The following is a 25,560-nucleotide window of genomic DNA, read 5'->3' on the forward strand; positions in this document are numbered from 1 at the left end:
CCTGGCTGGGGGGAGAGAACTGGCTGGGGGGGAGTCCTGGCTGGGGGGGAGTCCTGGCTGGGGGTAGAGACCTGGCTGGGGGGAGAGTCCTGGCTGGGGGAAGAGACCTGGCTGGGGGGAGAGTCCTGGCTGGGGGGAGAGAACTGGCTGGGGGGGAGTCCTGGCTGGGGGGGAGTCCTGGCTGGGGGAAGAGACCTGGCTGGGGGGAGAGTCCTGGCTGGGGGGAGAGAACTGGCTGGGGGGGAGTCCTGGCTGGGGGGGAGTCCTGGCTGGGGGAAGAGACCTGGCTGGGGGGAGAGTCCTGGCTGGGGGGAGAGAACTGGCTGGGGGGGAGTCCTGGCTGGGGGGAGAGACCTGGCTGGGGGAAGAGACCTGGCTGGGGGGAGAGTCCTGGCTGGGGGGAGAGAACTGGCTGGGGGGAGTCCTGGCTGGGGGGAGAGACCTGGCTGGGGGGAGAGACCTGGCTGGGGGAAGAGACCTGGCTGGGGGGAGAGTCCTGGCTGGGGGGAGAGAACTGGCTGGGGGGGAGTCCTGGCTGGGGGGAGAGACCTGGCTGGGGGGAGAGACCTGGCTGGGGGGAGAGACCTGGCTGGGGGGAGAGTCCTGGCTGGGGGGAGAGTCCTGGCTGGGAGGGAGTCCTGACTGGGGGGAGAGAACTGGCTGGGGGGAGTCCTGGCTGGGGGGAGAGACCTGGCCTGGGAGAGAGACGTGGCTGGGGGTAGAGACCTGGCTGGGGGGAGTCCTGGCTGGGGGGAGAGACCTGATTGGGGGAGAGACGTGGCTGGGGGGAGAGACCTGGTTGGGGGGAGAGTCCTGGCTGGGGGGGTCCTGGCTGGGGGGAGAGACCTGACTGGGGGGGAGAGACGTGGCTGGGGGGAGAGACCTGGCTGGGGGGAGAGTCCTGGCTGGGGGTAGAGACCTGGCTGGGGGGAGAGACCTGGCTGGGGGGAGAGTCCTGGCTGGGGGGGAGAGTCCTGCTGGGGGGAGAGAACTGGCTGGGGGGGAGTCCTGGCTGGGGGGGAGTCCTGGCTGGGGGGAAAATAAAACAATATTTTTATGCAAAGTAGCCACCCTTTGCCTAGAGACAATCTTGGGATGTCTCGTGGTCTTTTACCAAATAGGGCTATCTTCTGTATACCAACCCTACCTTGTCACAACACAACTGATTGGCTCAAATGCATTAAGAAGGAAAGAAATGACACAAATTAACTTTTAACAAGGCACACCTGTTAATTGAAATGCCTTCCAGGTGACTACCTCATGAAGCTGGTTGAGAGAATGCCAAGAGTGTGCCAAGCTGTCATCAAGGCAAAGGCTGGCTACTTTGAATAATCTCAAATATAAAATATATTTAGATTTGTTTAACACTTTTTTGGTTACTACATGATTCCATATGTGTTGTTTCATAGTTCTGATGTCTTCACTATTATTCTACAATGTAGAAAATAGTCAAAATAAAGAAAAACTCTTCAATTTCAATTAAGTGTGTCTTGTTAAAGTTAATTTGTGGAATTTCTTTCCTTCTTATTAATGCATTTGAGCCAATCAGTTGTGTTGTGACAAGATAGGGGTGGTTTACAGAAGATAGCCCTATTTGGTCGTCACACCATGAGACATCCTAGCGTCCGAATAGTTTGGCCTACTCCATGGAAAGATGAGACTGTCACGAACACGATGGTGTTTTCCGTTTTGCTCTGCGCCCCCCCCCCCCCCCCCCCCCCCCCTCCTTCCCACAAGCGTTTTGGGACTGAAGTACAGCCGATCTGCCAACGTCTGTCTGTGGCGTGCCAACAGTTTAGGCTACATGTGGGTTGTTTTGCTCAAGGATGCCCACAGGTCTCACGAGACTCGTTAGAAGGTCTCCTGATACCAGTCAAAACAATTGATAAGATGTACACCGAATATGGAGACTGTTTAGTGACAAATATAAGAGGTTAAATTACATGTCAACAATTAACAAAAAGGTTTCCTGATCTTTCTTATATCTCTCAGATATAGGACATACAACTTCAGAAAAAAAATATTTTTCATGTATTTTTTGGGCACTATCTGCTGTTCCATGTAGTGAATCTGTTATTCAATGGGTTTATGGGGGCTAATAGCAGTAAGTCCAAATACATTCTTTATGAAATAATTGTAAAAAAGATAAATTGGGATACTTCAAGTGGGCTTGAAATTCTAAATCAAATAGAAAAATTATCCTTGGTGTGACCTTGGTGTGACCTTGGTGTGACCTTGGTGTGACCTTCTTAAAACAATCCATATAGCTGAGTAGACCCCCCCCCTCCTCCACCAACTCCTCCGGCTTGGACATGTCTCAGACTGTTCTGCTCTGCTGCTGTTACCCTGGTGATGCTCCAAGCCAGCTGACCTGGTTGTTCCCTTGGTGATGCTCCAAGCCAGCTGGCCTGGTTGTTCCCTTGGTGATGCTCCAAGCCAGCTGGCCTGGTTGTTCCCTTGGTGATGCTCCAAGCCAGCTGACCTGCTTGTTACCCTGGTGATGCTCCAAGCCAGCTGGCCTGGTTGTTCCCTTGGTGATGCTCCAAGCCAGCTGGCCTGGTTGTTACCTTGGTGATGCTCCAAGCCAGCTGGCCTGGTTGTTACCTTGGTGATGCTCCAAGCCAGCTGGCCTGGTTGTTCCCTTGATGATGCTCCAAGCCAGCTGGCCTGGTTGTTACCTTGGTGATGCTCCAAGCCAGCTGGCCTGGTTGTTCCCTTGATGATGCTCCAAGCCAGCTGGCCTGGTTGTTACCTTGGTGATGCTCCAAGCCAGCTGGCCTGGTTGTTCCCTTGGTGATGCTCCAAGCCAGCTGGCCTGGTTGTTACCTTGGTGATGCTCCAAGCCAGCTGGCCTGGTTGTTACCTTGGTGATGCTCCAAGCCAGCTGGCCTGGTTGTTCCCTTGATGATGCTCCAAGCCAGCTGGCCTGGTTGTTACCTTGGTGATGCTCCAAGCCAGCTGGCCTGGTTGTTTAGAGTCTTTGTGTTACGTACTGTACAGAGCACACTCTGAGATGCAGGTGCTGTGTGTATGTGACTACGCTCACTATTTGCTGTGCCGTTTTTAATTTAAAATAATTAAACGTTAACAATGAAATTTTTCACCCATTCTCTTTTCCATTAAATATGGCACTGGCCTGACCCTTCCCATTACTGTGTTACACAACTCTTTCCACTCTAGCGTTTGAGAACTGGGCTGTTGGAGCAGTGTCTCTCTCTCTTTTTCTCTCTCTCTCTCTCTCTCTCTCTCTCTCTCTCTCTCTCTCTCACTCTCTCTCTCTCTCTCTCTCTCTCCCTCTCTCTCTCTTTTTCTCTCTCTCTCTCTCTCTCTCTCTCTCTCTCTCTCTCACTCTCTCTCTCTCTCTCTCTCTCTCCCTCTCTCTCTCTCTCTCTCTCTCTCTCTCTCTCTCTCTCTCTCACTCTATCTGTGTTTCTTTTACTCTCTTTCACTCCCCCTTCCCCCTCTCTCTCTTTCTCTTTCTTTCTTTCTCTCTTTCTCTCTCTATTTTCTCACTCTCTCTCCTTCCCTCTCCATCTCTCTCTCTTTCTTTCACTACCTGATTTTTTTTCTCTCATTCCCTCTCTCCCAGCCTCTCTCCTCCCTTTCTCTCTACCCTATCTATCTTCCCCTCTCCCTCTCTCACCCCCATTTTCTCTCTCTTTTCATTGTTCTCTCTCTCTCTCTCTCTCTCTCTCTCTCTCTCTCTCTCTCACCATCTGTTAATGTGCTCAGGGATTGCTGCAGACAGGCTTTTTCAAACCTTGCTGCATTTTATGTGTCACGTAATTCATCATCGGTGAGTCTTGGAAGAGCTGGACTTCATAGAAACATAGAATCCCAAACTTAGATCTGGAGCTGAACTAAAACTATCGGTCACTTGTTCAGTTGCTGGAGGGTTGGTGTGTGTGTGTGTGTGTGTGTGTGTGTGTGTGTGTGTGTGTGTGTGTGTGTGTGTGTGTGTGTGTGTGTGTGTGTGTGTGTGTGTGAGTGTGTGTGTGTGTGTGTGTGTGTGTGTGTGTGTGTGTGTGTGTGTGTGTGTGTGTGTGTGTGTGTGCGAGTGTGCGTGTGTGTGTGTGAGAGAGATGTGGGGTCAGATTGCTGCCCAAAAGGAGCAAAGAGTTATCATAATCTCACAGAGCTAAGTAGCAGAACTCTGTAGTGAACTATGTAGTGAACTCTGCAGTGAACTCTGTAGTGAACTCTGTAGTGAACTATGTAGTGAACTCTGCAGTGAACTCTGTAGTGAACTCTGTAGTGAACTATGTAGTGAACTCTGTAGTGAACTCTGTAGTGAACTCTGTAGTGAACTCTGTAGTGAACTATGTAGTGAACTCTGTGGTGAACTCTGTAGTGAACTCTGTAGTGAACTCTGTAGTGCTACCGGCTGCTGGAAAATAAGGGAAGTATTATTTTCTTTTAACTTCTTTTTTCTCTCTCTCTCTATTTTCTTTTATTTTCCCAGGAAAGTGTGTGAACAAAGGACCCATACACTCATCAAGCTGCAATCCGATTTTACCAGGCAGCTTCTGAATTTCATCAATGTGTTTTCCGGTTTCAGGGGGAGGATAAATGTGGGGTGTAGATGTGGGAGGGATGGAGGGGAGGAGGGGTGTTTTCACCTCGTGGATTATTTTGGTTTAGTATTAAAATGGAAAGGAAAGGAACGGGAGAGTTGTGGGAGAGGAGAGAAGTTGGTTTCAGGGACTAGCTGCCTTTTGAAAAAAATAATTATTTTTGGTATTCTATGGGGTTCTATTTGGTATTCTATTGGGTTCTATTTGGTATTCTATGAGGTTCTATTTGGTATTCTATGGGGTTCTATTTGGTATTCTATGGGGTTCTATTTGGTATTCTATGGGGTTCTATTTGGTATTCCACAGGGTTCTATTTGGCATTCTATGGGGTTCTATTTGATATTCTACGGGGTTCTATTTGGTATTCTATGAGGTTCTATTTGGCATTCTATGGGGTTCTATTTGGCATTCTATGGGGTTCTATTTGGTATTCTGTTGTGTTCTATTTGGCATTCTATGGGGTTCTATTTGGTATTCTATGGGGTTCTATTTGGCATTCTATGGGGTTCTATTTGGCATTCTATGGGGTTCTATTTGGTATTCAATCTGGGGTTCTGTCTTATGGTAAAGTTCAAGACCAACCATGCATGCATTGATCAGGCCTGTTTTCATCTTATGGGACCCAAAAGCACTGGACCTGTCTGGAAAGCCATTGAACACCATCATGCCCTCACCTCATGAGACCCAGCCGACTGGCTTTTGTGTCTTTGAGTCATCATGACTTCTCACTCTGATAGGCTTTGACAGGGAGTGATAGCACAGCCCCATAGAGACCACATTCTCTCTGACCACTTGTCTGTACAAATTAGCCCCCTCCACAGCTAACGCTATGGGCTATTCCCATTCATCGCTAATGCTATGGGCTATTCCCATTTATCGTTAATGCTATGGGCTATTCCCATTTATCGCTAATGCTATGGGCTATTCCCATTTATCGCTAATGCTATGGGCTATTCCCATTAGCTAAATCTGTGTCACAAATGGCACCCTATTCCCTATACAGTCCCCATAGGGCTCTGGTCAAAAGTTGTGCACTAAATAGGGAATAGGGTGCCATTTGGGATGTAAACCATCGTTAACCCTGCTGTTTGTCCAAGCTGGACCTGCTGATTACATTACAACTTGGCTAAACTGTTCCCTAAAACGAAGAGATACAAAACACACAAAAAAAAACAGTGATTGTGTACTAAAGGTGGAACGTCTAGGAATGGTCTGGTCTGGGAAATAGCTAAGGTGGAAAGGCTAGGAATGATCTGGTCTGGGAAATAGCTAAGGTGGAAAGGCTAGGAATGATCTGGTCTGGGAAATAGCTAGGGTGGAAAGACTGGGAAATAGCTAAGGTGGAAAGTCTAGGAATGGTCTGGTCTGGGAAATAGCTAAGGTGTAAAGGCTAGGAATGGTCTGGTCTGGGAAATAGCTAAGGTGGAAAGGCTAGGAATGATCTGGTCTGGGAAATAGCTAAGGTGGAAAGGCTAGGAATGGTCTGGTCTGGGAAATAGCTAAGGTGGAAGGTCTAGGAATGGTCTGGTCTGGGAAATAGCTAAGGTGGAAAGGCTAGGAATGATCTGGTCTGGGAAATAGCTAGGGTGGAAAGACTGGGAAATAGCTAAGGTGGAATGTCTAGGAATGGTCTGGTCTGGGAAATAGCTAAGGTGGAAAGGCTAGGAATGGTCTGGTCTGGGAAATAGCTAAGGTGGAAAGGCTAGGAATGGTCTGGTCTGGGAAATAGCTAAGGTGGAAAGGCTAGGAATGATCTGGTCTGGGAAATAGCTAGGGTGGAAAGACTGGGAAATAGCTAAGGTGGAACGTCTAGGAATGGTCTGGTCTGGGAAATAGCTAAGGTGGAAAGGCTAGGAATGGTCTGGTCTGGGAAATAGCTAAGGTGGAAAGGCTAGGAATGGTCTGGGAAATAGCTAAGGTGGAAAGGCTAGGAATGGTCTGGTCTGGGAAATAGCTAAGGTGGAAAGGCTAGGAATGGTCTGGTCTGGGAAATAGCTAAGGTGGAAAGACTAGGAATGGTCTGGTCTGGGAAAGCTGTTAGAGAGAGAACCACCGAGAGGAATTTATTGCAGTGAGAGAAGAAATCTAAAATGGCTGCCGGTTTGTATTATGTGCTGAGACGAGAGGCAGGTGGAGAAGGAGAAGTGTGGCTACTACTTTCTCACATTATTTATTATTTCAATGATCAATTGCTTTATTAGCTAACCCCTTGACCATCTCATTTACCATTGGAAGAAGTGTTGTTGTACGGTTCCTCCTCCTTTACCCACAACCACCTGTTTAGTCATCACTTTCTCCAGACTGGATAACATTCCTCCTCGCTGTCGCTGAGAAGGCGCTAAGGTGGAGAGAGATGACAGGGGAGCCTATAAGAAAAGGGGACAGCGAGAGAGGGATAGGGGTGAACGACGGAGGGATGGTTGGCCTTCACAAGACAAGTCTTCAGCATGCTTCAGTTCTGCTGGTGCCTAGCCAAAATCGGCTAGCCCAACCGAACGAGTGTGCAGTTCTGCTGGTGCCTAGCCAAAATCGGCTAGCCCAACCGAACAAGTGTGCCCGCATACTCCCTTAAAATACCTTGAAAGTTGATAAAAATGTAAAAACTAGAAAAAAGCGGCAATAGTAATTTGTCCATATAGGACAACTACCCTAAGCACACAGCCAAGACAACGCAGGAGGGGAATCGGGACAAGTCTCTGAATGTCCTTGAGTGGCCCAGCCAGAGCCCGGACTTAAACCCAATCGAACATCTCTGGAGAGACCTGAAAATAACTGTGCAGTGACTCTCCCCATCCAACCTGACAGAGCTTGAGAGCATCTGCAGAGAAGAATGGGAGAAACTCCCCAAATACAGGTGTGCCAAGCTTGTAGCGTCATACCCAAGAAGACTCAAAGCTGTAATCACTGCCAAAAGTGCTTCAACAAAGTACTGATTAAAGGGTCTGAATACTTAATCTATTTATTTAATTAATAATACTTTTGTAAATGTGATATTTCCGTTTTTTATTTGTAATTACATTTGCAACAATTTCTAAAAACCTGTTTTTGCTTCGTCATTATGGTGTATTGTGTGTAGTTTGATGAGGGGAAGAAAAAACAATTTAATCCATTTTAGAAATAGGCTGTAACATAATAAAATGAGGAAAAAGTCAAGGGGTGTGAGTATTTTCTGAACGTACTGTATATGAACAAACTCTTCCGAACTGTTTTGGCTCAGAAGCATGAGGATGCCTTTACTGTTGACTTGGGTAATAACTGTCTATATTTCTAGAACTCTCTATACTTCTAGAACCTTCTATACTTTTAGAACTGTCTATACTTCTATAACTGTCTATACTTCTATAACTGTCTATACTTCTAGAACGGTCTATACTTCTAGAACTGTCTATACTTCTAGAAATGTCTATACATCTAGAACTGTCTATATTTCTAGAACTGTCTATATTTCTAGAACTGTCTATACTTCTAGAACTGTCTATATTTCTAGAACTGTCTATACTTCTAGAACTGTCTATATATCTAGAACTGTCTATACTTATAGAACTGTGCAGACTTCTAGAACTGTCTATACTTCTAGAACTGTCTATACTTCTATAACTGTCTATACTTCTATAACTGTCTATACTTCTAGAACTGTCTATACTTCCAGAACTGTCTATACTTCTAGAACTCTCTATACTTCTAGAACTGTCTATATTTCTAGAACTGTCTATACTTCTAGAACTGTCTATACTTCTAGAACTGTCTATACTTCTAGAACTGTCTATATTTCTAGAACTGTCTATACTTCTAGAACTGTCTATACATCTAGAACTTTCTATATTTCTAGAACTGTCTATATTTCTAGAACTGTCTATACTTCTAGAACTGTCTATACTTCTAGAACTGTCTATATTTCTAGAACTGTCTATACTTCTAGAACTGTCTATACTTCTAGAACTGTCTATACATCTAGAACTGTCTATATTTCTAGAACTGTCTATACTTCTAGAACTGTCTATATTTCTAGAACTGTCTATACTTCTAGAACTGTGTAGACTTCTAGAACTGTCTATACTTCTAGAACTGTCTATATTTTGTAGAACTGTCTATACTTCTAGAACTGTCTATACTTCCAGAACTGTCTATACTTCTAGAACTCTCTATACTTCTAGAACTGTCTATATTTCTAGAACTGTCTATACTTCTAGAACTGTCTATACTTCTAGAACTGTCTATATTTCTAGAACTGTCTTTATTTGTAGAACTGTTTATATTTCTAGAACTCTCTATACTTCTAGAACTGTCTATACATCTAGAACTGTTTATATTTCTAGAACTGTCTATACTTCTAGAACTGTCTATATTTCTAGAACTGTCTATACTTCTAGAACTGTTTATATTTCTAGAACTGTCTATACTTCTAGAACTGTCTATATTTCTAGAACTGTCTATACTTCTAGAACTGTCTATACTTCTAGAACTGTCTATATTTCTAGAACTGTCTATATTTGTAGAACTATTTATATTTATAGAACTCTCTATACTTCTAGAACTGTCTATACATCTAGAACTGTTTATATTTCTAGAACTGTCTATACTTCTAGAACTGTGTAGACTTCTAGAACTGTCTATACTTCTAGAACTCTCTATACTTCTAGAACTGTCTATACATCTAGAACTGTTTATATTTCTAGAACTGTCTATATTTTGTAGAACTGTCTATACTTCTAGAACTGTCTATACTTCCAGAACTGTCTATACTTCTAGAACTGTCTATACTTCTAGAACTGTCTATATTTCTAGAACTGTCTATACTTCTAGAACTGTCTATACTTCTAGAACTGTCTATATTTCTAGAACTGTCTATATTTGTAGAACTGTTTATATTTCTAGAACTATCTATACTTCTAGAACTGTCTATACATCTAGAACTGTTTATATTTCTAGAACTGTCTATACTTCTAGAACTGTCTATATTTCTAGAACTGTCTATACTTCTAGAACTGTTTATATTTCTAGAACTGTCTATACTTCTAGAACTGTCTATATTTCTAGAACTGTCTATACTTCTAGAACTGTCTATACTTCTAGAACTGTCTATATTTCTAGAACTGTCTATATTTGTAGAACTATTTATATTTCTAGAACTCTCTATACTTCTAGAACTGTCTATACATCTAGAACTGTTTATATTTCTAGAACTGTCTATACTTCTAGAACTGTGTAGACTTCTAGAACTGTCTATACTTCTAGAACTGTCTATATTTCTAGAACTGTCTATACTTCTAGAACTGTCTATATTTCTAGAACTGTCTATACTTCTACAACTGTCTATATTTCTAGAACTGTCTATACTTCTAGAACTGTCTATACTTCTACAACTGTCTATACTTCTACTTCTAGAACTGTCTATACTTCTAGAACTGTCTATACTTCTAGAACTGTCTATACTTCTACTTCTAGAACTGTCTATACTTCTAGAACTGTCTATACTTCTAGAACTGTCTATATTTCTAGAACTGTCTATACTTCTAGAACTGTCTATACTTCTAGAACTGTCTATATTTCTAGAACTGTCTATATTTGTAGAACTGTTTATATTTCTAGAACTATCTATACTTCTAGAACTGTCTATACATCTAGAACTGTTTATATTTCTAGAACTGTCTATACTTCTAGAACTGTCTATATTTCTAGAACTGTCTATACTTCTAGAACTGTTTATATTTCTAGAACTGTCTATACTTCTAGAACTGTCTATATTTCTAGAACTGTCTATACTTCTAGAACTGTCTATACTTCTAGAACTGTCTATATTTCTAGAACTGTCTATATTTGTAGAACTATTTATATTTCTAGAACTCTCTATACTTCTAGAACTGTCTATACATCTAGAACTGTTTATATTTCTAGAACTGTCTATACTTCTAGAACTGTGTAGACTTCTAGAACTGTCTATACTTCTAGAACTGTCTATATTTCTAGAACTGTCTATACTTCTAGAACTGTCTATATTTCTAGAACTGTCTATACTTCTACAACTGTCTATATTTCTAGAACTGTCTATACTTCTAGAACTGTCTATACTTCTACAACTGTCTATACTTCTACTTCTAGAACTGTCTATACTTCTAGAACTGTCTATACTTCTAGAACTGTCTATACTTCTACTTCTAGAACTGTCTATACTTCTAGAACTGTCTATACTTCTAGAACTGTCTATACTTCTAGAACTGTCTATACTTCTAGAACTGTCTTTACTTTGGTCTTTCTAGGGAGTTTTTCCTAGCCACCGTGCTGTTTGGGGTTTTAGGCTGGGTTTCTGTACAGCACTTTGAGATATCAGCTGATGTATGAAGGGCTATATAAATAAATTTGATATACTTCTATAACTATCTATGCTTCTATAACGGCCTATATTCTAGAACTCTCTATGCTTCTCTAACGGCCTATATTCTACAATGGTCTCTGCTTCTAGAACTGTCTATATTTCAAGCTGCTGTCATGTCATAACATGTCTTTCTCTTTATCTCTCACCTCTTTTTCCAGTATTTCCACCGAGCCTTGTGCTGTAAAAGAGCTACAAAACAATCAGAGATGGAGAGAGGGGAGAGAGAGAGAGGGAGAGGGGAGAGAGGGAGAAGAGAGAGAGAGAGGTGAGAGAGGGAGAAGAGAGAGAGAGGGAGAGAGAGAGAGAGAGAGAGAGAGAGAGAGAGGGGAGAGAGGGAGAAGAGAGGGAGAGAGAGAGAGAGAGAGAGAGAGAGAGGGAGAGGGAGAGGGGAGAGATGGAGAAGAGAGAGAGAGGGAGAGGGGAGAGAGGGAGAAGAGAGAGAGTGGAGAGAGAGGGGGAGAGAGAGGGGTGAGAAAGAGGAAGAAGAGAGAGAGGGGAGGGAGAGGGGGAGAGAAAGAGGTGAGAGATAGAGGGGGGAGAAAGTTAGGAGATAGAGGGAGGAGATAGAGAGAGAGAGGATGGAACGGGGAGAGAGGGTGGAGAGATAGAGAAAGAGAGGGGGGAGAGATAGAGGTGAGAGATAGAGAGAGAGAGGATGGAACGGGAAGAGAGGGTGGAGAGATAGAGGGGAGAAGAGAGAGGAGAGACAGGTGTGGGTTTATGTATTTTTTATTTTATTTTGGGAAATTTTGGGAATTTTTTTTATTTTGGGAAAGAGACATATAAATGAAAATGTATAATGAGGACGCAGAGGATATCACTTGACAGTATTCATTAAAACGTTTGTTTCCGAAGTGGTCCTCGATGGTAAAAACAATAACACATATAATGATTAAAAGCCAAGACAAAATTACAAACAACCACAAATACATTTAATTATATTGGCATCCTAAAAAGTGTCACTTTTCACTGCACTTTTCCCTAACCATAGATAGAGAGAGGGGAGAGAGAGAGAGAGGGGGGAGAGAGAGAGGGGAAAGAGAGAGAGAGAGGGGAAAGAGAGAGAGAGAGAGAGAGAGAGAGAGAGGGAGGCGGGAGAGAGAGAGGGGAAAGAGAGAGAGAGAGAGGGGAAAGAGAGAGAGAGAGAGGAGAGAGAGGGGGGAAAGAGAGGGGGAGAGAGAGAGGGGAAAGAGAGAGAGAGAGAGAGAGAGAGGAGAAAGATTGGGGAAAGAGAGGGGGGAAAGAGAGAGGAGAGAGAGAAGGAGAATAGTGGGGGAGAACAGATAGGGGAGTAATGAAAGAGTGCAATGTGTTGTTTCACAAATATAACGTGCTGTTTGGAAGGTTAGGAGAGTGGAATGGCAACTGTAGTGAAAGTTAAAACTAGACAGCAGCAGCACACAGGAGCTGTAAAACATGTCTATTGTCTAGAAGGAGCTGTGTTAAACATGTCTATTCTCTAGAAGGAGCTGTGAAACATGTATATTCTCTAGAAGGAGCTGTGTAAAACATGTCTATTCTCTAGAAGGAGCTGTGTAAAACATGTCTATTCTCTAGAAGGAGCTGTAAAACATGTATATTCTCCAGAAGGAGCTGTGAAACATGTATATTCTCCAGAAGGAGCTGTGAAACATGTCTATTCTCTAGAAGGAGCTGTGTAAAACATGCATTCATTCTCTAGAGGCAACCACCATCTCAATTAGTTCACTTGACAGACAAGAATTTAAAGACAAAGGTGAGGCGTCACTCATCAATGATGAACATCCAATTATCATTCTTACACCAACATCTGGAAGCCCATACTGCTCTTGGAATTTTCTTGTTTGGGCAAAAGAGGGTGCTCCGTCCTCTCTCCTCCGTCCTCTCTCCTCCGTCCTCTCTCCTCCGTCCTCTCTCCTCCGAATCCTGGGAATCCAATAGGTGGTCGAGGTGTGTGTCAATTCGTTAGGCAAACGGAAAAGAGTCCTCCCCTCCTCGATGGCCACCTTTCATCAAGGATATTCACCGCGGAAGAGTTTTGAAATCTGCCCCACCCCCTTTGAATGTTTTGTCAGAGAAAAACATGCGCACATTTAAAAATAATTCCTAGCTAGTTATTGAAAATTAAATACAAAAATATTAGAAGTACTCACATCCTTACATCAATCACCTTTTTCAGCGATTACACCTGTGAGTCAATAAGAGCTTTGCCCATTATTCTTTTCAAAATTCTTCAAGCTCTTTCAAATTGGTTGTTGATCATTATTAGATTTTTTGTAAGTAGATTTAGGTCAAAAAATGTAACTTGGCCTCTCAGGAACATTCCCTGTCTTCTTGGTAAGCAACTCCAGTGTACATTTGGCCTTGTGTTTTAGGTTATTGTCCTGTTGAAAGGTGAATTAATCTGCCAGTGTCTGGTGGAAAGCAGACTGAACCAGGTTTTCCTCTAGGATTTTACCTCTATTCCATGTCTTTTTTTATCATGAAAAACTCCCTACTCCTGAAGGATGACAAGCATACCCATAACATGATGCAGCCAACACTATGCTCGAACATATGGAGAGGGGTACTCAGTAATGTGTTGTATTGGATTTGACCCAAACACAACACTTTGTATTCAGGACTAAAAAGTTGAATTGCTTTGCCACATTTGTTTTCTTCTCAGTATTACGTTAGTGCCTTGTTGCAAACAGGATGCATATTTTGGAATATTCTTCCTTCTTCTTTTCACTCTGTCAATTACATTAGTACGGTGGAAAAACTACAATTACTACACCGCTCGACTGAGAAACTTTACAGATAATTGTGTCGGGGTACAGAGATGAGGTAGTCATTCAAAAAAATCTAGTTATTACGTGAATTGTTAAGCAAATTTGTACTCCTGAACTTATTTTAGGTTTGCCATAAACAAAGGGGTTGAATACTTATTGACTCAAGACATTTCAGCTTTTCATTTTTTTTAAATTACACGTTGACATTATCAGGTATTGTGTGTATGCCAGTAACAAACAAAACAATCTAAATTTAATACATTTTCAATTCAGGCTGCAGGGGTGTGAATACTTTCTGAAGGCTCTGTCATCTGTTTGGATCACTTTACTCGTTTATTTTGGGATCCACCCCTGTAAACGTCATTAATTTTGGGATCCACCCCTGTGAACGTCATTTATTGTGGGATCCACCCCTGTAAACCTCATTTATTGTGGGATCCACCCCTGTGAACGTCATTTATTTTGGGATCCACCCCTGTGAACGTCATTTATTTTGGGATCCACCCCTGTGAACGTCATTTATTGTGGGATCCACCCCTGTGAACGTCATTTATTGTGGGATCCACCCCTGTGAACGTCATTTATTGTGGGATCCACCCCTGTGAACGTCATTTATTTTGGGATCCACCCCTGCGAACGTCATTTATTTTGGCATCCACCCCTGTGAACGTCATTAATTTTGGCATCCACCCCTGTGAACGTCATTAATTTTGGGATCCACCCCTGTGAACGTCATTAATTTTGGGATCCACCCCTGTGAACGTCATTAATTTTGGGATCCACCCCTGTGAACGTCATTTATTTTGGGATCCACCCCTGTGAACGTCATTTATTGTGGGATCCACCCCTGTGAACGTCATGTATTTTGGGATCCACCCAAAGAGGCGAAGGAGGACGCAGGAGGTGAGCAAATCTATTTAATAAAAGGCCCTTGTCAGCTGTTATGAGCAAAGGATGATGGATTAGAGACTGTAGAAGGGCAGGGTGAGGTTACCAGGAAGCGGCTATCTCTCTAACCTATCTCTCTTCCAGTAGAGATAGTTAGAGAAACGCAACATTGTATCTGTCCCATTATGTGAGCGCATGGGCAGCGCCATTGAGGGCCATCTCCATTTTGAAGTAGTCAATGCTCTTCTTCTACAACTGATTGCTTCTGACAACCTGGATGGAATTATCCCAACCATCTTTAACGCACAGGAAGTCCCGCCCAGTTGATTACTTCACAATGGTTTTATTAGATTTTATTTAACCTTTATTTAACTAGGCAAGTCAGTTAAGAACAAATTCTCATTTAAAATTACGGCCTACCCCGGCCAAGCCCTAACCCAGACGATGCTGGGCCAATTGTGCGCCGCCGTATCGGACTCCCAATCATGGCCCGGTTGTGATACAGCCTGGAATCGAACCAGGTCGGTAGTGACGCCCCTAACACCGAGTTGCAGTGCCTTAGACAGTGAAAGTTCTCAATTGTGCTTCACATGTTAAAATGGGATTTTTGGGGCATTAGAGCCCTCTATCTATCTCTAGGTAGTAATGTGACTGACGCATTGTGGGTGGTGACCTCTAGGCATTTTAACAAACCCAAACACGGCTTCTGATTTATTTTGTTGTTGTGGCTTTGGCACAAGGGAGATGGACTCGAATGCACTGCTTTTTGGCTTTGCAATGTCAAGAGCAGCAAAACAGAAGATGTTTCGACTGTGCCAGTTATCATGACTGGATTTCACCTTTTTTCATCTTCTCGAATAGCAAAACAACTGGTTTAAAGCCGTTCCAGCATGACTACGTAGTGGGCCCTCTAAATCATCAGTAGAACCATGTGACGAGTTTAACAGTTTAATATCAAAGGGATTAGACAGATACAGCAACAATCAATCAATCACCGTATGACAACACGCTGCATAACAGAGAACATCTGCCAATTTCAAGAAGAAGAAGAAGAAGAAGAAGAAGAAGAAGAAGAAGAAACATTTGTACATAAGGAGTTTTACAGATGAATATTATTTTCCAGCACATTGTGTTTGGGTCCGATGTATTTATTTCTTTTTTAATTCAAACATGTCAAGAAAGTCTTCAAAGGGAGCCGCGGTGGGTGTTTTGGAAGAGTGCTAAATGGCTAGTAGCCACAGAATAACATATTTCTCTTCTTTCTGTAAAGGTCCTTCCTCCCTCCGCTCCGTTTGCATTCGAAGACGACAACAAACAAAAAAATGGTCGCTGCTTTTTTGGTTGGACAAAAAAATAATAATAAAAAAAATAATAATCTTGGCTTCTATCTCTTCTGCTCACTTTACTTTCCATTGCAAATCCTGCAGGCATTCTCTCTCTACTCTCTCTCTCTCTCTCTCTCTCTCTCTCTCTCTCTCTCTCTCTCTCTCTCTCCTCTCTCTCTCTCTCTCTCTCTCTCTTCTCTCTCCGTCTCATAGTCCTTTCTCCTTCCCCTCTGCCTGTCTTTGGATACGGCAGCTAGTCTGTCCTTTCTCCTTTGTGTGTTATGAATAATGCCCACTGTTTGTAGGAAGGTGAAGGAAACCCAGTTTGTTAAACATGGCAAAATGAAACTATTTGGCGTCTCTCTCTCTCTCTAAAAAAATAACGATGATGAAGATTAGAAGTTAGAATCGCAAAGTCTGACATACTATGTCCTCCTCACACGAGGATAGGGTCCTTCAGTTCAAGTGGTGTTAAGAGCCACGTGGCAGGCAACATAGTCCGAATACAAAATAACATGGATGGTGGTAGTCTTCTACAGCTAGGCAGGCTGGCTGGCTCTAGTGCCCCAATACAGGTCACCTTCCGTGGGACAACCCCACCACCCTACTCCCCTGCTTCGGGCCTACTCCCGAACCTCTTCAGCTGCATTTGCAGGATTTGACGATCATGTTGGATAGCTGCTCTACTTTAGGGGTACGTCCAGAGTAGTAGAGAATGGTAAGAGGCTCCAGGTCCTGGGGAACGCAGCAGGGAGAGGCTGAAGCCTCTGGGTTCAGAGTGTTATACAGGCTCAGCAGCTACGGAGAGACAGGAAATAGATATTTAGGTGTTTCTGATGTGGAAGTTGAATGTTGATTCAACTGTCCTGTCCCACTACAGAAATAAACACAAGTAAACACATGAGCCATAATAAGCGGTCTTGGCCGATCAGAATTTGAGTTTTTATTGATTTCTGTGCATGGTGTTATTGATCATATCGCTGGATATAATTTAACAGTAACTAATGAGCAGCAGAGGGACTTCTGCTTCTGCTTATGGCCAGGTGCAAATAACCTGCCCTCACCTGTGTGTGTGGTGTCAGATTGCCCTCACCTGTGTGTGTGGTGTCAGATTGGCCTCACCTGTGTGTGTGGTGTCAGATTGGCCTCACCTGTGTGTGTGTGGTGTCAGACTGCCCTCACCTGTGTGTGGTGTCAGATTGCCCTCACCTGTGTGTGTGGTGTCAGATTGCCCTCATCTGTGTGTGTGTGGTGTCAGACTGCCCTCACCTGTGTGTGGTGTCAGATTGCCCTCACCTGTGTGTGTGGTGTCAGATTGCCCTCACCTGTGTGTGTTTGTGGTGTCAGACTGCCCTCACCTGTGTGTGTGTGGTGTCAGACTACCCTCACCTGTGTGTGTATGGTGTCAGATTGCCCTCACCCGTGTGTGTGGTGTCAGACTGCCCTCACCCGTGTGTGTGGTGTCAGACTGCCCTCACCCGTGTGTGTGGTGTCAGACTGCCCTCACCCGTGTGTGTGGTGTCAGACTGCCCTCACCCGTGTGTGTGGTGTCAGACTGCCCTCACCTGTGTGTGTGGTGTCAGACTGCCCTCATATGTGTGTGTGGTGTCAGACTGCCCTCACCTGTGTGTGTAGTGTCAGACTGCCCTCACCTGTGTGTGTAGTGTCAGACTGCCCTCACCTGTGTGTGTGGTGTCAGACTGCCCTCACCTGTGTGTGGTGTCAGACTGCCCTCACATGTGTGTGTGGTGTCAGACTGCCCTCACCTGTGTGTGTGGTGTCAGACTGCCCTCACATGTGTGTGTGGTGTCAGACTGCCCTCACCTGTGTGTGTAGTGTCAGACTGCCCTCACCTGTGTGTGTAGTGTCAGACTGCCCTCACCTGTGTGTGTGGTGTCAGACTGCCCTCACCTGTGTGTATGGTGTCAGACTGCCCTCACCTGTGTGTATGGTGTCAGACTGCCCTCACCTGTGTGTATGGTGTCAGACTGCCCTCACCTGTGTGTGGTGTCAGAATGCCCTCACCTGTGTGTGGTGTCAGAATGCCCTCACCTGTGTGTGCGTGGTATCGGAGCTCCTCAGGTAAGGGCAGGGTCCAGAGCAGTAGTTAGCGAAGTATCCTTTAGGCTCGTGGATCCACTTCCAGTCCAGGTCCCGACGGAAGTCGATGTAGAGACGACGAACACAGCAGTTCTCCTCAACAGTGCTGGGAGGGGTGGGGGGGGGGCACAACAAACTACTCATCAATCACTTATACAACAGTGTCTCAGCTTTGATAACTTTTCAGTTTGAACTCAAGGATTTTCTCATTAAACACAAAAAAGCTTTTGTTCAAGTCAGATATAGCTGCAGTTAGTTACTGTTACTGCACGAGGGGGTGTGGTATATGGCCAATATACCATGACTAAGGGCTGTTCTTACACAAGACGCAACGCAGAGTGCCTGGATACAGCCATTAGCCGTGGTATATTGGCCATATACCACAAACTCCCCCTGAGGTGCTCTTATTGCTGTTATAACCTGGTTACCAACGTAATTAGAGCAGTAGAAATAAATGTTTTGTCATACCCCGTGGTATACGGTCTGATATACCACGGCTGTCAGCCAATCAGCACTCAGGATTCGAACCACCCAGTTTATATTCAAGTTTATCTCATCTTGATCAACCAACACATGTTGAATGGTTTGAGGTGGAGCACATGGGGGAGAGGGGGGTGTGATTGAACCTTCTTCTTCTTCTACTGCTGTTAAAGTTACAGCAGAGATGTATTTGCTGACGTGTGGCTTACAAACCCTGCTAATTCAAAGGAGCCCTTCAGGACTGAGACATCTCCATGACGATCGGTGGAAACAGAAGTGACAACAGTTTCAGTGGGCGTCCTTACGAGAAGCAGTAGTTGGTGTCCAGGGCCCGTTTGTGTCTACGTGGCTGTGGGTCCAGACGGTGAGGAGGGATCATCATGAGGATGAGATGAGGCAGGGACCGCTCCTTCTGTTTCTTCAACCTGCCCAGGTCCCAACGACCCTGCTCCTCATACTCCCCTTCTACCCCTACAGCAGAGAGGTCAGAGGTCAGACAGTATTATGTTCCGTGCCCTGACTCTAACCCAGGTCCCAACGACCCTGCTCCTCATACTCCCCTTCTACCCCTACAGCAGAGAGGTCAGAGGTCAGACAGTATTATGTTCAGTGCCCTGACTCTAACCCAGGTCCCAACGACCCTGCTCCTCATACATCCCTTCTACCCCTACAGCAGAGAGGTCAGAGGTCAGACAGTATTATGTTCTGTGACATGACTCTAACCCAGGTCCCAACGACCCTGCTCCTCATACTCCCCTTCTACCCCTACAGCAGAGGTCAGAGGTCAGAGGTCACAGCATCTGTGATCAAGCTCGTAAATTATGTTGTGACTTGTCATGTTAACAACAACAACAAAAATGCAATTACACTTTTTATTGCCAGTTCGCAGTTCATAGTTCACAGTTCATAGTTCACAGTTCACAGTTCATAGTTCAGTTGTCTAAGGGAGACCGATCCAGATCTGAAAGCTACTTCTCAGTATGTTAAACAATGCTAGCAGTACATTACCAGTTATAGGTTGGTGACAAAAAAAAACAACAACAAAAAAGGTTTTCCCCGGTTTGAAAAGACCCCACGAAGAAGAGAATGTTATGCCTTTTACTGACCTTTGAACTTGACCTCCAGCACCTCGTTCACATTGTCGATGATGTCACCGTTGGGGTTGAAGGTGTGGCACGGGCAGTGTACGCTGATCTCCAGACCCAGGTTGGTCTCTGACAGGAGAGAGGCATCACGGGGAAGATGAGGTCATCTTCACACACCAACTCAAAAAACGGGAAAAACTACCGCTTGTGGTGTTTTTTTTGGATTGTTTACTTTTGTTTGACGTTGTTGTTGATGTTGTTGTTGATGTTGTTGTTGATGTTGTTGTTGATGTTCTTGAGTTAGTATGTCACTGGAGTCTATAAAAAACTCGTAACGGTGTAAATCATTTTCTCGTGAAAGACAGTAGAACAACGAAAGAATGAATCAAGTGGGATCAGCTCACCTCTGTACATCAGCCACTCCTGTACCGTCTCTGTCACATCGAAGGAGACCCATTCGGGCGTTCCCTTGGTCAGCACGTTCTTGGCTCCAATGTAGCGTTGTTTAGCTATGTGCTCGTCTGGCCTCAGGATCTGAAAACCAAGGTTGGGGGGAGTTACTGCATATGAACAATACAATGATCCACTACACTGATGTAGAAATAAACCAGGTGCTGTTGAAACTTGAGGAGACAGCAGTCTCTATTTATCAGAAGCCTGGAGATGTGAGAAGCCATTCGCTACTGAAAAAGGATCATCTTTATAACCCTCAAATTCCAACCTGGAACTCGAAACTAGTTCAATCAGGGACCAATTTAGACCTGGGACACCAGGTGGGTGATTCCCCTCTAATCAGGGACTGATTTAGACCTGGGACACCAGGTGAGTGATTCCCCTTTAATCAGGGACTGATTTAGACCTGAGACACCAGGTGGGTGATTCCCCTTTAATCAGGAACTGATTTAGACCTGGGACACCAGGTGAGTGATTCCCCTTTAATCAGGGACCGATTTAGACCTGGGACACCAGGTGGGGGATTCCCCTTTAATCAGGGACTGATTTAGACCTGGGACACCAGGTGAGTGATTCCAATTTAATCAGGGACCAATTTAGACCTGGGACACCAGGTGAGTGATTGCCCTTTAATCAGGGACCAATTTAGACCTGGGACACAAGGTGGGTGATTCCCCTTTAATCAGGGACCGATTTAGACCTGGGACACCAGGTTAGTGATTCCCCTTTAATCAGGGACTGATTTAGACCTGGGACACCAGGTGAGTGATTCCCCTTTAATCAGGGGCTGATTTAGACCTTGGACACCAGGTGAGTGATTCCCCTTTAATCAAGGACCAATTTAGATCTGGGACACCAGGTGGGTGATTCCCCTCTAATCAGGGTCTGATTTAGACCTGGGACACAAGGTGGGTGATTCCCCTTTAATCAGGGTCTGATTTAGACCTGGGACACCAGGTGGGTGATTCCCCTCTAATCAGGGACCGATTAAGACCTGGGACACCAGGTGAGTGATTCCCCTCTAATAAGGGACTGATTTAGACCTGGGACACCAGGTGAGTGATTCTCCTCTAATCAGGGTCTGATTTAGACCTGGGACACCAGGTGGGTGATTCCCCTCTAATCAGGGTCTGATTTAGACCTGGGACACAAGGTGGGTGATTCCCCTTTAATCAGGGACCGATTTAGACCAGGGACACAAGGTGGGTGATTCCCCTTTAAGCAGGGACCGATTCAGACCTGGGACACCAGGTTAGTGATTCCCCTCTAATCGGGGACTGATTTAGACCTGGGACACCAGGTGAGTGATTCCCCTTTAATCAGGGACTGATTTAGACCTTGGACACCAGGTGAGTGATTCCCCTTTAATCAAGGAACAATTTAGATCTGGGACACCAGGTGGGTGATTCCCCTCTAATCAGGGTCTGATTTAGACCTGGGACACCAGGTGGGTGATTCCCCTCTAATCAGGGTCTGATTTAGACCTGGGACACCAGGTGAGTGATTCCCCTCTAATCAGGGTCTGATTTAGACCTGGGACACCAGGTGGGTGATTCCCCTCTAATCAGGGTCTGATTTAGACCTGGGACACAAGGTGGGTGATTCCCCTTTAATCAGGGACTGATTTAGACATGGGACACCAGGTGAGTGATTCCCCTTTAATCAGGGGCTGATTTAGACCTTGGACACCAGGTGAGTGATTCCCCTTTAATCAAGGAACAATTTAGATCTGGGACACCAGGTGGGTGATTCCCCTCAAATCAGGGTCTTATTTAGACCTGGGACACCAGGTGGGTGATTCCCCTCTAATCAGGGTCTGATTTAGACCTGGGACACCAGGTGAGTGATTCCCCCCTAATCAGGGTCTGATTTAGACCTGGGACACCAGGTGGGTGATTCCCCTCTAATCAGGGTCTGATTTAGACCTGGGACACAAGGTGGGTGATTCCCCTTTAATCAGGGACTGATTTAGACATGGGACACCAGGTGAGTGATTCCCCTTTAATCAGGGGCTGATTTAGACCTTGGACACCAGGTGAGTGATTCCCCTTTAATCAAGGACCAATTTAGATCTGGGACACCAGGTGGGTGATTCCCCTCTAATCTGGGTCTGATTTAGACCTAGGACACAAGGTGGGTGATTCCCCTTTAATCAGGGACCGATTTAGACCTGGGACACAAGGTGGGTGATTCCCCTTTAATCAGGGACCGATTTAGACCTGGGACACCAGGTTAGTGATTCCCCTTTAATCAGGGACAGATTTAGACCTGGGACACCAGGTGGGTGTAATTAATGATCAGGTAAAACAGAAAAGCAGCAGTAGTCTGGCCCTCCTTGGTTAGATGTTAATACCTCTGCTTTATGGCATTACCGCATGGCACCAAATGCCATAGATTCTGGAGCAGACGCTTTTGAGACTGATGATTGTAGAAGGTTTTAGGTCAATTCAGTTTTCAATTAAAAAAGTGAATCGGCATCCACACAGGCTCAATGAAACTCTCACATCAGTTGAAAGGGGTCGACTACTAATTGAACTCATGTGTGGTGCTGGTCTGCTGACAGTATACTGCCTAAAGCTCTGCACACATTCTCCAGGACACACCAGAGTTACCCTGCCCAGAGCCAGACCCTGCACACATTCTCCAGGCCTGACGAGAGCTGGAGTTAGGGTCTGGCGGCTGGCTACCCACCACCAAACCACAGCTGGCTTTTACTGGCTGAGGCTCTCTTGCCCTTCCTCAGTTGGAACTGGGAAGTTTGAGAAATGGGTCTTGTGGAATAATAAGCGACTAGATTTCATGTCTGTGTTAGTATGGTAAACCTATCTAAGTGAACTGAAACTTGCTTAGGTAGCCACATTTCTGGTTAAAGTCTATTACAGATCATGGCTCCGTAACAACAAAAGCTGTCGATTTGTTGATGTGCTTTAAAAAAAAAGAATGTCCGAGTGATGGAGGTATGTACTGTGTTTCCTCCACCAGGCAACCCCCCCCCCCCCATTACCTAAAGCGATTGACTTCAATTGGTAGTAATGGACAATGGCTGCGTTCCAAACGGAACCCTACTCCCTTTACAGTGCACTACCTCAGGGCCCATAGGGATATGGTCAAGGGTCAGGGCTCCCGAGTGGCGCAGCGGTCTAAGACACAGTATCTCAGTGCTAGAGGCATCACTACAGACACTCTGGTTCAAATACAGGCTGTATCACAACCCGGCTGTGATTGGGAGTCCCATAGGGCAGCGCACAATTGGCCCAGAGTCGTCCGGTTTTGGCCGGTGTAGACCGTCATTGTAAATAAGAATGTGTTCTTAACTGACTTGCCTAGTTAAATAAAGGTTAAATGATACAGAATGAAGGAATAGGGTGCCCAATGTTGATGCCTTAGGACCTGGAAGTTGCTTTGGGTGCCAACCCCCCCCCCCCCCCCCCCCCCCCCCGCCTAGAAATGAAACTAGGGGGGAAAGACTGTTAACGCTGTCAGGTTGAGTTGAAGATCTCTGAAGGACATGGAGAGACGGAAGGGGTCCTTTACACACCTGGTAGAGCTCCACCCTCTGTTCGTTCCTATTGGCAGCAGAGTTTGGAACCCTCAGAGCTCGGAACTCGGCTCGGAACAGGTTGGTGGAATTCCTCTCCATCACTGAGATGTTGAAACGGAACACTTTGGAAGTGATTCCTTTAGGACAGTATGGAAGGTCATCTGTAGCACAGAGAGAGGAGGCCACAGTCAGTAACAATGAACTTTAGATTAAGTTACTACTGGTTGGAGATGATGACATTAGGAGAGTAGGGAAGGTTGTTGGAGACAGACAGGAGACAATAGGGAAGGTTGTTTGAGCCAGAGAGGAGACAGTAGGGCAGGTTGTTGGAGACAGAGAGGAGACAGTAGGGAAGGTTGTTGGAGACAGTAGGGAAGGTTGTTGGAGACAGTCAGGAGACAGTAGGGAAGGTTGTTGGAGACAGAGAGGAGACAGTAGGGCAGGTTGTTGGAGACAGAGAGGAGAAAGTAGGGAAGGTTGTTGGAGACAGTAGGGAAGGTTGTTGGAGACAGTCAGGAGACAGTAGGGAAGGTTGTTGGAGACAGACAGGAGACAGTAGGGAAGGTTGTTGGAGACAGACAGGAGACAGTAGGGAAGGTTGTTTGAGACAGAGAGGAGACAGTAGGGAAGGTTGTTGGAGACAGACAGGAGACAGTAGGGAAGGTTGTTGGAGACAGTAGGGCAGGTTGTTGGAGACAGACAGGAGATAGTAGGGAAGGTTGTTGGAGACAGTCAGGAGACAGTAGGGAAGGTTGTTGGAGACAGACAGGAGACAGTAAGGAAGGTTGTTGGAGACAGACAGGAGATAGTAGGGCAGGTTGTTGGAGCCAGACAGGAGACAGTAGGGCAGGTTGTTGGATACAGACAGGAGACAGTAGGGCAGGTGGTTGGAGACAGAGAGGAGACAGTAGGGCAGGTTGTTGGAGACAGAGAGGAGACAGTAGGGCAGGTTGTTGGACACAGACAGGAGACAGTGGGCAGGTTGTTGGAGACAGTAGGGCAGGTTGTTGGAGACAGACAGGAGATAGTAGGGAAGGTTGTTGGAGACAGTCAGGAGACAGTAGGTAAGGTTGTTGGAGACAGACAGGAGACAGTAGGGAAGGTTGTTGGAGACAGACAGGAGATAGTAGGGAAGGTTGTTGGAGACAGACAGGAGACAGTAGGGCAGGTTGTTGGAGACAAACAGGAGACAGTAGGGCAGGTGGTTGGAGACATAGAGGAGACAGTAGGGCAGGTTGTTGGAGACAGAGAGGAGAGAGTAGGGCAGGTTGTTGGACACAGACAGGAGACAGTGGGCAGGTTGTTGGAGACAGTAGGGCAGGTTGTTGGAGACAGAGAGTAGACAGTAGGGAAGGTATTGGAGACAGACAGGAGACAGTAGGGCAGGTTGTTGGAAACAGACAGGAGACAGTAGGGAAGGTTGTTGTTGGAGACAGACAGGAGACAGTAGGGCAGGTGGTTGGAGACAGAGAGGAGACAGTAGGGCAGGTTGTTGGAGACAGAGAGGAGACAGTAGGGCAGGTTGTTGGAGACAGTAGGGCAGGTTGTTGGAGACAGAGAGGAGACAGTAGGGGAGGTGTTGGAGACAGACAGGAGACAGTAGGGCAGGTTGCTGGAGACAGAGAGGAGACAGTAGGGCAGGTTGTTGGAGACAGACAGGGGACAGTAGGGCAGGTTGTTGGAGACAGAGAGGAGACAGTAGGGCAGGTTGTTGGAGACAGACAGGAGACAGTAGGACAGGTTGTTGGAGACAGACAGGAGACAGTAGGGAAGGTTGTTGGAGACAGACAGGAGACAGTAGGGAAGGTTGTTGGAGACAGACAGGAGACAGTAGGGCAGGTTGTTGGAGACAGTAGGGCAGGTTGTTGGAGACAGACAGGAGACAGTAGGGAAGGTTGTTGGAGACAGACAGGAGACAGTAGGGCAGGTTGTTGGAAACAGTAGGGCAGGTGGTTGGACACAGACAGGAGACAGTAGGGAAGGTTGTTGGA

At 45.5% G+C, this 25,560-nt stretch overlaps 1 protein-coding gene and 1 pseudogene across 1 annotated transcript in view; both read right to left on the minus strand.

Annotated features, from left to right (window-relative positions):
* Positions 1 to 2,314, minus strand: part of LOC118965591 — a 59,997-nt pseudogene extending 57,683 nt beyond the window's left edge.
* Positions 2,315 to 15,517: 13,203 nt separating this feature from the next.
* Positions 15,518 to 25,560, minus strand: part of LOC110529294 (transforming growth factor beta-3 proprotein-like) — a 36,101-nt gene continuing 26,058 nt past the window's right edge. The window contains exons 2-7 of the mRNA XM_036984604.1: positions 23,567 to 23,730; positions 19,980 to 20,109; positions 19,597 to 19,704; positions 18,796 to 18,961; positions 17,963 to 18,116; positions 15,518 to 16,708 (exon numbers count right to left, since the gene is read on the minus strand). Of these exons, the coding sequence (XP_036840499.1) occupies positions 16,550 to 16,708; positions 17,963 to 18,116; positions 18,796 to 18,961; positions 19,597 to 19,704; positions 19,980 to 20,109; positions 23,567 to 23,730 (881 nt within the window). The 3' untranslated portion in view covers positions 15,518 to 16,549. The remainder of the gene's footprint in view (positions 16,709 to 17,962; positions 18,117 to 18,795; positions 18,962 to 19,596; positions 19,705 to 19,979; positions 20,110 to 23,566; positions 23,731 to 25,560) is intronic.

The sequence above is a fragment of the Oncorhynchus mykiss genome, chromosome 8 (genome assembly GCF_013265735.2).
Source record: "Oncorhynchus mykiss isolate Arlee chromosome 8, USDA_OmykA_1.1, whole genome shotgun sequence".
NCBI lineage: Eukaryota > Metazoa > Chordata > Actinopteri > Salmoniformes > Salmonidae > Oncorhynchus > Oncorhynchus mykiss.